We start from the raw sequence: 16,866 nt of genomic DNA, 5'->3' as shown, positions 1-16,866 counted from the left end.
CCACCAGGGAGGGCCAAATAAGGAGTATTTTTAAGGCCACAAATGATCATCCATCCTACCCCTGATAAGCGTCCAGCATATAGTTGTCCAACTAAAATGTGCTTGTACAGCACAGCATTGCCCCTTCAATGGAAGACTGGAGGCTTTGCACATCAATACATGGTGGGTCACAACTCAATTCACAGTGACAGCTGGAGGTAATAACAGGTGGCACTGCTGAGACAGTACCCCCGGAGTACAAAGCAGTGGTCCAGGGCTGGGGCTGGCAGTGCTGGAGGCAATAGCACTGCAGGAGACAGCTCTAGCAGTGATGTGGGTACAGCCCAGTGATGTAGACTACCAATGAGGGGTTGGTGCCAGAGGATCAGCCCCTTAGAGACCTTGGGCACAGGTCAGTAGTGACTGACAGCTGCCAGTGTCTGTCCTACCAGGGGCAGGAGCAACAATTCATCCATAGCCTTAAGTGCTACATCTGATGCATAGATCTTCCCAGGCAACAATCTTTCATGAGTTAGAGATATGAAACACAGGTCCATCTGCGCAAGAATATCTGAACCTGCCTGCTGCCCCACTTTTTTCTCTTTCAGAGATCCTTTGCTCCTCCTCTGACTCCCAAAGGTAAAGTGGGGAGCAAGCTGAATTGGCTTGCTGGGGCACAGAAATAAATTAGAGAAAAACTGGAAAATTCACAAATATAGAGAAATTAAACAAAATTCCCCAAATATGTCCCACTCTCCTAGGTATGAAGTGACATCTCATTATATTTTTAAAATATGTATCTCTCTCTTTTCTAAATATTTATTTATGCATACAAGAACTGGGGTACAGGTCAGAGGCATGGTGGTGTGTGGGGGGGCGTTGAGAGAATTGATCAGAGATGGAGTGGAAGCAGAACAGGCATATGTACTGAAATACACTGCTGAGTGGAACGGTGGGCAAGATAGGTCTGTCACACCAAGTGGGTCACCTCCCTGGCCTGGGATTGAACTCACAATGCACTGACTACAGAGAACTTCATAGTGCATTACTTTAACCAGTTGAACCACTGGGAGGGCCCAATATAAGTCTCTTTTTAGAGGTGACAATGAATTTCTTTTATGTATTATGTACTTCTGCCTATTGTTTTTTGTATTTTTTTATATATATTGTATTGTTACAGGGCTTCATCTAAATCTTTAACTCATTTTGAATTTATTTTTGTATATGGTGTTAATGGTAATCTACATTCATTCATTTGTATATGGTTTTCTCAGCACCATTTATTAAAGAGACTGTCTTTCCCCATTTTATGGTCATGGATGTTTTCTCATAGATTAGGTACTAGGTATGAGAGAATTTATTTCTGGACTGTCAGTTATTTTGACTGGTCTTTGTTATTTTTGCACTAATACCATATTGTTTTTACTACTATTAATTTATAGTAAAGTTTAAACTCAGGAATGTGATGCTTCCATTTCTTTCTTTTTTTTTTTTTAAGGTTATTTTGTATCTCAAGGCCTTTTGTGGTTCTACATATGTATCAATGGGTATTTAATTTTTTTCATATTTGTGTTCATATTCTTTTAAAATTATTGCTGGGGTTTTGATAGGGATTGCTTAAAATTTGTATGGAATTTTAGTTGAGATAACTATTTTAATTATATTGAGTCTTCCCACCATCAACCTGGGTTATATGTACATCTTCTTATATCTAAATCATGTAATAGCATCTCATGGTTCTTATTAAGTAGGTTTTTTGCTTCCTTTTTTTAGGTTGATTGTAAGGTATTTAATTCTTTTTCAAGAAATTAAAAGTAAAATTATTTTCACAATTTATTTTGCTTCATGTTCATTGTTATGTAAAAAGTGCAAAGAAGCTACTATGTATAATTTCAAACTTTGTGGCTTGATGATGGCCTTGTGTCCAAATTCATGGTCTACCTTTGAAAAATGTTGCAGGTGCACTTGAAAAATATGTGTGGTCATCAATTTTTGAGTGAAGTGTTCATATCTGTTAAAACTATTTGATCTAGTTCCTCACTTAAAGCAGTTTTTTCTTTATTTATACTTTGGTTTTGTTGCTGTCTTCTATTAATGTATGTCCTAGGTATCTTAGTGCCCCAATATTTGGTGCATCAACACTTATGAGTGTTATTTCTTGTTATATTAGAACCTTAATCATAATATAGTATCAGTCTTTATCTCATTGCCTTTCCAAATTTAAAGTCTGTTTTATTAGATATAAATAGAGTTGCCCTTGGATTTTTTTTTTGTCATCATTTTTTTGCATTACTGTCTTCCAACTTTTAATGCCATCTACATCTTTGTTGGTAAGGTAAGGTGAGTTTTTGTAAGTGGCAGAAAATTAACTATCTTAAAATCTATGCATATACACTAATATTTGACTAGAGAGTTAGTTTTATGATTATCATTGTGATAGAAATGTTCATTGCCATTTTATTGTGTTTGTGTTTTGTCTCTTTTGTTTGTTTGTTTTGTTTGGTTTCAGCTTTATTTATTTGTACATACAGAACTGGGGTACAGGCCAGAGGTGCAGGGACAGTGAGAGGAATCACCAGAGACACAGTGGGGTGTAGAACAGGCGGATCGACAAAGTACACTGCTGAGGGGAGCAGTGGGTGGGTCAGGAGAGGTCTGCCAAGCTATGTGGGACACCTCTCTAGTCAGGCATCAAGCTTGTAAAGTAGCTGCTTCTACTTTGTCACAGTGCTATGACATGAGGGAGGACCCTCTTTTGTCTCGTTTTTTTACATGTGCTTCCTACTCATTTTTTTTTAATAACTACCACTTTTAATGTCTTATGTTTCCTTTATGGTTTTTGGGTTTTTTTTGTTTGTTTGTCTTTGAGGATTTTACTGAGGTTAGTATATGATGGGTCATTGGTGTGACCTGTTGGTTTCTGGTTGGTTCTTGTGGGCCGCCTGGTTATTTTTCTCTTCTCCTATGTTAAGTAATTTAGGTGCTTATTTCCTCAGTATGTATTAATCTGTTGCTTTATAATAATCCCTTTATCAGTTCTTTCATGTGAGGTTTGTGTTGATAAATTTTTTTTTCTTTTCTTTTTGGTGAAATCTTTTCCTCTTTTTTCTATCTTTAGATTGTTAATCTTTTGGCATTTTAATTTGATGAAAAGTCAGCTGTTAGTCTTGTTAATCTGTTAAATGCTGTGGCTCTTTATTTTTCCAGTTTTGAATGACATAATAGTTAGAAATATATAGTAAAATTAATTAGTTCTTTGCCCAACAGATTTAATTATTGGCTTTCTTAAGTGAATATTTTATTTTAATTATACTATTTAATTTAGGATTTTCATTTGGCTCTTGTGATATTTCTATCTCTATTGATATCCTCTACTTCAGGGCCATTACAATCAAATTTTCCTTTACTTACTTAATAATGGTTTCCTTTATTTCTCTAACATAGTTGCAATGACTGCTTTGAAAGGAATCTATTGAATTGCTGAGACATTTGCCTTTCCCAGAGTCTTTTCCCTTCTTCTCAGGATAGGTGCCACAGAAATGTCCTTCTTTTTGATAATCAGGATTTGGAATTTATTTCCCTTAAGAAGCCACACTGCTTTGAAGCATTTTTATGCTGGGTCATGTTCTCTTACTAAGTTTCAGCAAGGTTGTATATGGAGTCTATAGAGTATAAGAACACATGCATGCCCTATTTTTTTTTTTTTTTGCAGATGGTTTTAAGTGGCTTTCAACTAAATTAAATAATCTGCTCATTTAAGCCATCTTTGTCATATCTCGTTGCTCTTTAGTTTTAAGTGTAATTTTTGTACATTTAGGGACACTTGTTTTTTTCTGTTAATCAAAAGATCACGTACATAATTGTATTCTTCCATGCTGGAAGCAAATGTCTTATGTTATTTGTAGTTGAAACTATGGTGTCAAATTTTTATTTTAATGGACAATGGTTACAGTTTTATTCCAAGCTATAAAATATGTGTGTGTGTGCATACAAGAAGTGTTGTACAGGTAGAGGTGCAGGGTGTGTGTGGGGGTGGGGTCTGGGGGATGTAAGAGTATTTACCAGAGACAGTGGGGAGCAAAACAGACAAATCTACCAAAATGCACTGCTGAGGGGAACAGGGGTAAGACAGGAGCAGTCTACCACACCATGCTGTTTACCTCCCTGGTTGAGGATAGAACTCCTGCATAGCTTCATAGTGCTGCACTTTAATCAATTGCACCACCAGGGAGAGCCTTCCAATCTTATTTTTAAATTGAAATGAATTTAAAAAATATAGACATGCCACTTTGAAAATTAAGAAGTATAGAAAACCCCTTATAATATATTCAGCTTTAAAGTTTGTCGATTTTTGTCTGTCTGCATTATAGGTTAATTCTGAAAAGAAAGAAAATGTTTAGAATCATGCAAAAAATGTGGAAGGCTGATGGGGGACCAGTGTTAAAACATTTGTCTCAGGTCCATGAAAACAAATCGGTCTCACTTGCTTGTTGGATGGAAAATAATACTATATCATAGTAGAGAGGAGGGCACTTGTATGCCCATCCTGTTGACTTGACTTCAGGACTCTTTCAAATAAACAAACAAATGAACTAAATAGCTTCCATGCAAATGAAACAAATGAACAAACAAATGAGCTTCTATATAGCCCAGCAATCCCACTCCTAGGTATCTACCCAGAAGGCACAAAAACACTGATTCAAAAAGACACCTGCATCCCCATCTATACTGCTGATTTATTTACAATAGGAAAGACATGAAATCAACCCAAATACCCAAAAATAGATGATTGGATTCAAAAGATGTGGTACATACACACAATGGAATATTACTCAGAAATAAAAAAAAAAGATAAACATATGACTTTTGCAACAACATGGATAGAGCTGGAAGTGATGCTTTTTGAAATAAGCCAGAAAGAAAAGGAAAAATACCAGATGGTTTCACTCATAACAGGAGTATAAAGGACCAGGGGAGAAAATAATAATAATAATGAACAACTATATATCAGTGACATTTCATGGAGTGGAATGGGAAATGGGATTTAAAATGGGGGAGGGAGGATGCACTGGACTATGGTGATGGCACACAGGTGAATTGGTGGTGAAAAGCCATCAGGGATTACAACTGAGATGGGAAAAGTTACAAAATGATGTAAAAATAAAGCATTATATTATTTTTAAAATTTGAGCAAAATATTTAAAAAAAATTAAACAAAGTTAGTGGTTTCTACATAGGAAAGGGGAAGAAGGAAGGGTAAGCAGGGTTAAAGGAGTTAATTATGTGGAAAATGATAAAATTGGACTTCTAGTGATGTATTAATGCAGTATTAACTTTCTAACAATGTAGTATTATTAACAAGGTAGCACATGTGCTGATTTATAATGACATTCACCTAAAACTAATATTATAAAGCAATGATACTGCAATAAAATTGTTTTTAATGATGTGATAAAAACAAAAGCAAATACATAGTCATACACACTAGAAGAATGCTATTTGAGAATGGCCACAGAGATCGCTATTGGGCATCATTAAAGCAAGAACACCAAGGACTGCCAGCATCACCAGAAGTTAAGAGAAGGCATTAAACAAGTTTTTCCTTAAAATCTTCAGGAGAACACATGGACTTATTGCACTTTAATTTCCCATTTATAAACTTTAATAACAATTTATTTTGTTTTGAACCAACCCAAAATACAAAATAAATAAATAAATAAATTGATCCTTTTTTATTATTCTTGATAATAAAGTAAATCATATATAAGCATATTGTGCTGGTTGGCAAAGAAAGAAACAGTAATAAATAGTGTGTACATCAAATGGGAGCTGGTCTCCCAAGAAGCCGGAAGGGATTTATCCACTATTTGTGTCACTACAACATTTGTGATAGAAGGATATGCAGTGCTCCTAGGTGCATGGGAATGGAAACTTGATTTCCCAAAAGCACAAGGGGAAAGATCCTCTTTCAAGGCAAAGACATCCTCACCTAGAATAGGACCTGACACGTGAACATTGAATATATACATTGGATCCATGGAGGAGGAGATGCCACTGAATGAAGAGAACCGTAGATGGTGGCCTCAGCAGATCATGGAAAACCTGATGGACAATGCTGAGCAGTTTGACTGCTCAATGATTTTTAATTATGAAACAGTTGTAGTTATTTGTCCTAGTGGCAACTTTGACACAACCTCTGAACTATAAATTGGTTACTACTGGAATCATTTAAGTAAGTGACATCCTATAGTGTAACAATAAGGTTTTCATTTTTTTTTTAAGATTTATTTATTTGTGCATACAGAACTGGGGTACAGGCCAGAGGCTCGGGGTCGGCGAGAGGGTTCACCAGAGACAGAGTGGGGAACAGAACAGGCAGATCGATGAAGTACACTGCTGAGGGGAGCCACGGGTGGGTCAGGAGAGGTCTGCCACGCCATATGGACACCTCGGGGCAGGCAGCAGGTGGGAATCGAACTTATGCAGAAGTGGCTTTAGCTTCTCAATGCTGTGCTTTAACCCGCTGTGCCACCAGGGAGGGCCACTATGAAGTTATCTTAAATGTAACATATTCAAACTATTTTTAACATGAGGCTGTATCATCAATCTTTTGCATCTTGTCTTTAAATTGAGAATTTATAGAAGTTCTTTGCACAGTTACTACCCCAAGAGGAAGTCTAGTGCCAGTTACCAGACACTGTTCACTCTTTGTTATTTGAGACTCTTTCTGTTAATATATTCAATCCATAATCCTCATGGTCATCATTATTTACATATGCAATGAGTAAAAAGTTTTCTAAATCAAACTTAACTGTAGTTAAAATAATAAAAGAAATGTCCATGGATGGGTTATTGTTTGTAGTAGGAATATCAGTTTTGTTTGTGTCTGCCAATAACAAGCTGAGTGATTGAGACTTCAGACTTCTTTGGACCACACAACTTTGCATTTTATAGAAAGAGAGTGCCATATATTCTAGGTAATACACAGGGTGGTTGTAAAGGTAAAATGAACTGTTGATGAGAATGCTTTAATAATAAATAATACCATGAGTATGACCCGTTTGAAAAGATACTGCTGCAAGGTAGGGGGTACTCATTGGCCAGGGCAGGAAACTATCCCCAGCTCGTACTGTGGAGTTGCATGACATTGGGTAGTTACCTGATTAGCAGTTTTAGTTCATTTCTGTAAAATGGAAACATCAAAACCTTTGGGATTAAATGTGGAGAGTATATAGTAACTGCCTTATTCAACGTGGGTGAATGTCAAAGCTAATGTTCTTTATGCTCTTCTCTGCTATCAACAGGGTCCCCATAAGGATTGAGATATAAGGAAGTTTCTAATCTGAGGTCATCAGCTGCTCACATTTATTTTTTAGGCATTAAATCTTCCTCATTTACTCACTGCACTCTGGAAATGTCTGACTTTTAAGATATATGCCTTTGTTTGCTATTCATTGCTCATTCCTTTTTTTTTAAGCACTGATAAAATACAACATATATGAATATATACACACATTTATAGTTTGATGTATAAAATGTAATGTTTGGGACTTGTAGCTATGTGTGTTTGTGTATCACATTATATACATGCATATATACCCACATATATAATGTATATACATAGCTATATGTATATACATTATATATATATATCACATTATACACATAGACATATACTCCCATATGTGTGTGCATACCTATACATATATATGTGCATGCATGTATACAGACACACACAAACATTAAATGCAATATATACGTGTGTGTGGTACCTAAATGTGGTATGACAAACAGTGTTTAAATGTTTATCCCACATACTTCACTGGTGGGAAATGTTGTTCAATGATGTAAGCATAATGAATTCTTGAGAAATGTTAGCCAGTGAATGACATATTAATGAATGACTACTTGTGAAAGCACAATAACTAAATCAATTATGGAATTTATGTAATTGGCATAAATGTGTAGGTTATAGAACAAATGAAAATGTAAAGTTAATATAAACTAGATACATATATCATAAATTAACCTGATAATCTATAGATATTGTTGTAGTTATTGGAGATGCCATGTTTTATAATTTTCTGTCCAGAAATCTTATAGGCAGATCCTGGAAAGAGATCCTGGGCATTATTAGTCTATTTCTATTCTCTACTTGCTTTCTCCTTACTACACTAAATGCTTCATATTCACATTCTAATTGTTTCATCTGCTTTCCTCTAAGTTCCCCAAAGTGAGTTCCTTCACTCCAGAGTGTTCTTCCATCTTGATTATAGTCTATGCAGTTACTAAAAGTCACTATTTATTGATTTACTCAAACAGTCCCAGATACTGTCCTGTGTGATAACCAGGAAGTTGGTGCTATCAGCCCATTTTATAGATGAGATAAATGAATTTAGAAAAGTTGACTTCCTCGGGTCATCTAGTACAAGAGGGAAAAACTGGATTCAAATCCAGGCCATCCATCTGGATGCACTGTCAGTAGCACAAAACTGAGCTAATCCATATCATCAAAGTCCTAAAGTCATCAGTCCAGGACTATATCTCCATTCTCATCACACCCAACCCTCATCTGAACACAACTGCATTGTATGATGCTCAATAAGTAAACGCTCTGTGTCATTGTCTCTTACTAACTGACATGCTGAAATGCATACCCTCTTAGCAGGATCTGGTAATGATAGGGTTGGATGACTCTTATAAGTCAGTAGTACAGTGTTTGGCATATACTGGTGAGCATAAGGGGAATGACTATAACACATACCTGCTCTGCTTACCCAAGCATTCACCTGCAACAATCAAAGATGCCAGGGATATGCTTCTCTGCATGAGCTTGCTATACTTTGTCAGTATCCTCAATGATTCCTTAACTATAAATTTGATAAAATGGACTACACATAAACTTCAGAGGTAATGTGAAATCTGGGAAAGGGGCAAGAAAATAACTGTGAAAAATATTATTGGAGGTGCTTTCAGGGTGAGTCATATGACTGAAACAGATTATTTTGGAATTTATCCACCAGTAGAATAATAACTTTTTTAAGCTTTAAATTCTTGGAGTTACCATTTGAAATTTCTCTATGATATGACTATACCCTCATGTGTGGTGACTTGGACACCAACAGTATTATAACCTGTGTCTCCACAATGTTATTAGTGACTGTGCCTTTCAAGATGACAGCTTTCCTCACAGTCCTAGACTTGCTGAGTTGAAGTCATTGTTTTATGTGATAAACATCCCTGGCTAGATTATGTGTGCACTTCCTCTCATCTTTCCCATTCACATTTAAATTATTCCTTGAAGAAATATTGTTTCTTAGTTCAGATTCTAGTTTCTGATTTTGTCTAATGCAGTACTTTGTTTCCACAGTTTGCATTTCACCTTCTTTCTTCCATTGTAAAGATGTCGATTCCAAAATGTGTCTATTACTTTTTCTTTAAAAGGTTTATTTATTTGTGCATACAGAACTGGGGTACAGGCCAGAGGCTCAGGGGTGGTGACAGAGACAGAGTGGGGAGTGGCTTTAGATTCTCAGTATTGTGCTCTAACCCACTGCGCCACCAGGGAGGGCCATGTGTCTGTTACTTTTAAAGATAAATTTTTGTGTTAATATAAATTGAATTATACTGTATTAATGAGTTGACATTAATTTATTAGCTTATATATTTTAGAATTCAAAATCTCCCAACAGTTTGGAGCACTTTCTTTCACTGCTTCCTTATGAAAATGAATTAGAATTTAGTGCCTTTAGGACACTAACATAGTAACCTTTCCGTATTTTATTCAACTCTCAGGTTTGGAGATGGTTACACAGTCCGAGTTTGGCTCAGTCAAAAAGCAAATCAACATAGTGCTATTTCTGACTGTTTGAAGCTCCATTTTCCAGGAATCCAGTTCAAGGTATTACTAATATTTTACATTGCCTCTTTGTTTTCAGATTAAAAATATTATAAACACATTTTTTCTTGTTTTAATTCTTGGTTGTTTTGAGATGTTACCTATTTTCTTGTCTCGTCAAAGTACAGGCAATACTGTCTCACCAAAAACAGCATAGACAGCAGACATTGATTGACACTTGTAAAGGGTGACAAACTTGCCGTCAATCTCTTATATATTATGGCCCTCAGTCTCTGTGGGCACAACTCCTTTATACAGCTAATATTTTCAGGATGGAAAAATCACAAAAATAATGTATTCCATGTGATTGCTGTTTGTTTATAGGCCTGTCAGTTTTAGCTTCCTTCATAAGAAGTAACCTATGCCAAGGATCATAATTCCCTACAAACTCAATTCAAAATATTGCCTTTACACACATGAAGTGTTGTCTTCATGACATGAGAACAATTAAGTTATTTAATAACTTGTGCTCATGGACATTTAAGAAGCATTGTTGACAATTTGGGGTAATTTTTGATTCCAATTTATTGTAGTTTTTTTGAGGTTGTAGCTGTTATCTCATTGTTTCTAAAGCAGCCGTCACTTATTTATTTCAATGTGAACCATTGAGTAAAATCTTACCAGGTAGAAGAATGCTGTGTCATATGTGGATTCATTCACAATGTCAGTCTTAATGACCTATCAGAGTTACTGTTATCCTCATTTGCAGCTGTGAAAAAAAAGGCTCAGAACATTTATCCACCAAGAGTTGCTCAACACATGCTATGGACATCTGGGAACAGAGCCCAAGTATGAACTTTAGGGTTTGTGCCTATATTTCTCCATTGGGGCTTCCCATTTCTCGCCTGTCTCCAATCACCATATCACCCCTTAGAAAGGTCTTCACCATGCTTGTGGCAAAGTAGAATACATAGAGGCAGAACAGGTGACTTACCCACTTCCAAACATGCCCAAAGGTAAATTCTCACCATTAAGCATTTCTTGGAGACTACAGCACTGACCTTCACACCTAAGTCAATATTTAAATATGCATTTTGAAAAGAGATGGTTTATTGACCAATACAATGTGATTAATTATGTTTATTGATTGCTAATCATGTGATGTACATTGTTTTTGGTCTCCAGGGACAGCGCCTTAATTTACTGGAATATCATTTGCCAAAAAGATGGGCATGTTTAGCTGATCTATTCAAAGTACTAGAGAACAATAAGAACTTCTTGGATATCAAATATTATTCCATTAACCAAACAACTTTGGAACAGGTATAGTATGTGACTGATGTAGCAGGTTACATTTAATAGGGTTTGGACACCCAATAATCCAGCCAGATTATTTTTGAGATTACATTTCCTTCATGAATTTCTCTTTGATTTCACAAAATTCTGATAGGATAGTGAAAGTGATGAAGTTTAGTTTCGTTTGAATTCAACAGGGCTTCTACTTCTTCTCGAGCATATCAAGCACTGAAGAGGTAGATCATGTTCATTACCCTTCTGTCTTTATCATCCACATATGGAAGGGCACTCCAGTGTGGCTGATCACTAGCTTTGGGAAGCAAAGTCAGGAATTTATTATAATTACAACTTCATTCTAAAGTCATTAGGAAATTACAGGTGATTTAATAATTGTCCAGAAATGTTTATCAATCTTGGAGTATGCCTTTAGTGGATTTACATAACTATGGTGACAGAATGGGTAGGAATTATGAAGGTCTTGTAGAATTTAGAAAAAGTTGGGTGGTGCTTTGATAGTTTGGAGTTGAAAACAAATTGCTGAATGTGTTTATAGGTTGATTCCAAACCTCCCCCCCTTTTTTTTTCTTTTTTTTTTTTTGCAGGTGTTTATTAATTTTGCTTCTGAGGAGCAACAGACTAAAGCATCTACTCTCCATCCATCTGCTGACCATTACCATCTACAGCACATCCCCATCTAAGCACTAGATAAGGGTGCACTAAAAGGAATAAAACTGTATATTTTGTTACTAGTGCTCAGAGATTAAAGGAGCAAATGAGAACTCTGGAAGGCATTCCCTAGGCAGTCAAATTCCTACAATTTTGAAAACCATGTTCATTGGTAGCTAGAAAACTGAAGGTGTTTTTTTTTGTTTTGTTTTGATTTTTTTTTTTTCTGTAGACGTTTGTGAAATGTTTCCAATACATTTCTTCTCTTTGCTAAGCTAAGGTGAGGCCAACATAGAAAGGTTGAATCAATATAGAGTCTAATCAGACATTTTATATATAGAAAAGCTGTCAGAAATTGTCTATTCTGAACATTGCATTTTACTTTTAAGGAAACAATCTCCCAAGGTTAAAAAAAAAAGTGCTTAATTTATTTGTATAGATATTAGTACTTAGAATTATTCTTGAATTTTGTCATCTTTTAACTAGATAGGCTTGAGTTTATCTAAATAACAATTCAAAGATGTATGTGCAAGCTCTTCCTAACCCTGATTGATGATATATGGTATAATATGAAAAAAATTAGCAGTTTTTTTTTAATTAAAAAAAATTTAAGAGTAGAAATTAAAAATCTTTTGGGTCAACCTTTCAGCAAATGTGGCTGAGTACTTTGTATCATTTATAAGAGTTTTTTTCATAATTTTAAGATTAGAATTTTAGGAGGCTCATAAAGAAATATAACATGGATGTATTTTTTCTTTCTTAATTTGGATTAAAAAGTACTGTGCTATAAATTATTTAAAAAAAAAGTGGTGTACAAGGTGTGGTATTGACCATGTTAATGCATTAGAATCTCTTGAAAGTGTAATAGAAATGCAAATTATGAGGCCCAAGTTTAGAACTAGAATCCCTGACACCTAAGTCCTGCAGTCTGGGTTTCAAGACTGACACAGAATCAAGGTTGAAGACTTTATCTGTGGGGTTATCTCATAATCTTCTACCTATGTATTGCAGTATTTCTTAATATTCTTTGCTATGTTCTTAATCTTCAGTAAAGGACTAAGAAATGTGTCATATAAACATTTAACCTTATCCTATTTGGTTTCTAAGTAATAGTTTCACATTATCAAAGAAAAATACTGTCCATTTCTTACTAAATCAAAAATTAATCTGAATATTTTTTCGTATTAGTCCATACTCAAGATACTTTTAAATATTAAGGATTAAGTCAATCAGGGTTAGTTTTGATACCCCACCTTTATCACATGAAGTATGCATTCTTAAAACAGTTACAATTTAGGGTTGTATGATTTTTCACCATTTCTAGTTAGTTTATCAAAATGGAAGCTGTAATGTTTAGTTTTTGTTGTTGAATCAATAAATAAAATTTATGAAACATCAACATGCCTATATTGTGATGAATAAACTTTAATCTCCTTGGAATATAATCACATTTTTGCCAAAATCTTTCTTTACATTTTTAGGGATCCAATGTAATTTAAATAAGGAAGAAATACAACTACTCTAAATTTTTCCCTTGAAATGGTTAAATTTTAATTGAGTTTTACTCTACTATGTTATGCTTTTAGGGATTCCTTACCAGGCTTTGAGCTGCCATGTTCTTGTAGTTTATGGTTTAAGGTATGCCTTTAAAGAATAAACAGGAAGAAATGTGAAACCAATGTTAAAACACCATATTCCAGAAGACTGGACCAAAAGGTCAAATCTTATGTTAATGTTGAAAATGTCATTGTATTTATAAATCATGCAGGTATTTTAAACATTTGTCTTAAGATTTTTGAGTTTAAGGTCACTCAACTTTTTGAAGAATACCTTCTTTTGAAAACATTCTGATTAAAGTACATTATAAGACAGAGATCACAGTGATTATTCTAGTTCTGGTAATCTAGCTTTTATTATATAGTTTATATTTACCCAGATATTTAAACAGATGATGTATTAAAAAATTCTCATGCAAGATCATGACTGCATAAACCAAACAAGTATTTTTTTTTTTTTTTTAGAATATTAAAGATTAGAGAGCTCAAGTTTTTTGTTAGCTTACCTTCTGGGTAGTGCATTAGAAAAATAGCTGTATATAATCACACCAAAGTATCTTATCATATACACAACCCCCCCATCCACTATTTAGTGCTCATGCATGTGAATAATTTAGCTAAATCACAACTTTTTCTACTTGAATGGGTAATTATTTTTTAATTTATTCATTTCTTTACCTTTTGATTAGAATTTATTCTATTTCAAATTCTTTTGTTAAGATTTATTTATTTATGCATGCAAGCACTGGGTTACAGGCCAGAGGTGTGGGGGGTGAGAGGATTCACCAGAGACAGAGTGGGGAGCAGAATAGGCCGACTGATTGAAATACCTGCTGAGCGGAGCAGCTAGTGAGCCAGCAGAGAGGTCTGCCCCTCTATGTGAATCACCTCCCTAACCAGGGATTGAACTAGTGCCGCAGTGGTTGTAGATAGCTTCCCCTTTAATCAGTTATGCCACTAGGGAGGATCTCTTTTCATTTCTTATTGAAGTGTAATTCATATATAGCATATTTGTTTTTGTATACAGAGTTAAATTTTTGACTTTGGTATACAATGTAAAATGATCGCATAATATATTTCCATTGTTTTTGGCAAACTTTCAGATTTGCAGTTCTGTATTACGCCTGTGGAACCTCCGCTGTACATGCTATCTCTAAGATTTATTTATTTTTGTGCTTCTTAACCTCCTTCACTCATTTCTCCTAAACCTCAACCCTGTCTCTTTGTATCTATGGTAATGCATTTGTCGGTGTATACTTCTTTTCTTCCACTTAGACGTAAAAAGATATGGTATTTGTCTTTATCTGTTTTATTTCATTTTGACCTTTTTTTTTTTCATAAAATTGAGGTAACTGAATTACAACACTGTATGTGGTTCAAAGGCATAGTTGACACCTGCGATGCATGTCACCACAGCACAGCCATCACAGAGGGACCTAAGTTCTCCACCATGGTCCACTGTGCACCTTCTCCACTTTGTTTCCTTCCCTCATTCTTTCTATCTATACTCGAAATTAATTAGATTCCTAGACATTATTATAGGTTTGGTTTCATCTGACCTTTGTTTTGCTTCTCTATATTCCACATATTGGTAAAACCATTTGGATTTTGCCTTGCTCCTTCTGGTTTTTTAGTATGATTCCACCAGCTCCATCCATGTTGCTCTAATAACAGGATTCCATCTTTGTTGTAGCTGAGCATATGCATCCATATATGAATGTAATATTCTTCTAATCCACTCCTCTGTCCTTGGGTACTCAGGTTTTTTTCAAATTTAAGTACTGTAAATCGTTATTATACTTAGCTATTGCGATGAACATAGGGATGCACATATCCCTTTGATTTAGTATATTTGCATTCTTTGGATAGCTATCAAAGTGTGGAATTGCTGTATTGTGTTAGAGCTATACAGAATAAAGACTAATACATTTTTCCACAGGGTGTAGATGAGGTAATCCTCCCACCAACATTGTAGAAGGATTCTCTCAATATCCTGGCTAATACTATGGTTTCTGATCAATTGATAAAGGGAAACTTTTCACAGGTGTGAGATTGTATCTCATCATGGTTTTGATATGCATTTCCCTGAAAATTAGTGATGTGCATTTTTTCATATATCTGTTGAAGTATGTTTTCAAACCTCTGCTGCCCATTTTAAGTTATGTTATTGGTTACCTACTGGTTGAGTTGTAAGTGTTCTATATACACTTTGAATATCAACATTTTCTTAGGTGTATGATATGCATGTATTTTCAACATTCATAAGGTTTTTTTTTTTCCTTCGTTTTAATGATAGTTTTATTTACTGTGCTGGCACTATTTAGTTTGCTGTCCCATGTGTTTATGTTTACTTGTCTTTTCCCTACCTTTGTGGATACAAAGATACCACGGAAGCCAATGTTGAGTGTTTTGCCTGTTATGTATTTTATGGTTTCAGGTCTTACACCCAAGTCTTTTATCCATTTTGAGTTAATTTTTTTGAAATGGTGATCTAATTCCTTCTTCCCTTCCTACCCTCTTTCCTGCCCTGCTTTCTTCTCCCTTCGTTTCCTCTTTCTTCCTTTCATGTGAGATTGCTCAGACATTCTTTTGTCCAATGTATGTTCTTGATGTCTTTGTCATAGACTAGCTTTCCATATATATAAGGGTTTACTTCTGGATTGTATATTCTATTAGTTTGTGTGTCTGTTATTTTCTTGTAGCATATTGTTTTGATTACTATAATTCTTTAGTATAGTTTGAAGCCTGGGAGTGTCATACTGCCACTCTTCCTTTTCTCTGTCAAGATTGTTTAGACTGTTCGGAGTATTTTGTAGTTCCACATGGATTTATTCTTACTTTTTAAATTTGAGACAAACATTTTCTGTGTATATTATCATGTTATCTGAAAATAATGATAGTGTTACTTCTTCTTCACCAATTTATTCCATTTATATCTTTGTCTTGCCTAATTCTATTTAGGACTTCCAGTAATATGTTGAAGAGTAGTGATGAAAGTGGACATCTATATCTTTACAGGAAAATTTTTCAGCCTTTCAGAAATTAATGCAATGCTGACTGTAGGTTTATTGTAAATGGCCTTTATTATATGAAGGTATGTTCCAACCACCCCAGTAGTTTGAGTTTTTTTTTTGTTAATCACAAATGAGTTCTTAAACTTTTGAAATGTATTTTCTACATATATTTATATTATGCATCTATTGATATGTATATTTTTTCTATTTATTTTGTTGATGTAGTATATTACATTGAATAATTTTCAGATGTTGAACCATCCATGTAACTCTATTGTAAATCCCACTGCTATATGTTTAAATTTATTATGCTGACATTTTGTTTAGGATTTTTACTTCTATGTTCATCAGGAAATTGGTACATAGAGTCCTTTTTAAAAATATATCTGTCTTAGACCCTCCTTGGTGGCACAGCAGGTTAAAGCACAACACTGGGAAGCTAAAGCCATTTCCTCATGAGTTTGATCCCTGCCTGCCCCGGAGGTGACCACGTGGTACAGCAGACCTCTCCTGCCCG

The 16,866-nt window shown here is 34.9% G+C and overlaps 1 protein-coding gene across 1 annotated transcript in view; it reads left to right on the top strand.

Moving 5' to 3' along the window:
• The window catches only part of ABCA13 (ATP-binding cassette, sub-family A (ABC1), member 13), a 436,597-nt gene extending 424,708 nt beyond the window's left edge, over positions 1 to 11,889 (top strand). The window contains exons 60-62 of the mRNA XM_004676530.2: positions 9,775 to 9,880; positions 11,003 to 11,140; positions 11,716 to 11,889. Of these exons, the coding sequence (XP_004676587.1) occupies positions 9,775 to 9,880; positions 11,003 to 11,140; positions 11,716 to 11,811 (340 nt within the window). The 3' untranslated portion in view covers positions 11,812 to 11,889. The remainder of the gene's footprint in view (positions 1 to 9,774; positions 9,881 to 11,002; positions 11,141 to 11,715) is intronic.
• Positions 11,890 to 16,866: the final 4,977 nt, after the last annotated feature.

This window comes from Condylura cristata, unplaced genomic scaffold (assembly GCF_000260355.1).
Source record: "Condylura cristata isolate star-nosed mole 26May11 unplaced genomic scaffold, ConCri1.0 scaffold00004, whole genome shotgun sequence".
Taxonomy (NCBI): Eukaryota; Metazoa; Chordata; class Mammalia; order Eulipotyphla; family Talpidae; genus Condylura; species Condylura cristata.
The sequence above is the reverse complement of the archived record's forward strand: the minus strand, read 5'-3'. Positions and strand labels throughout refer to the sequence as shown.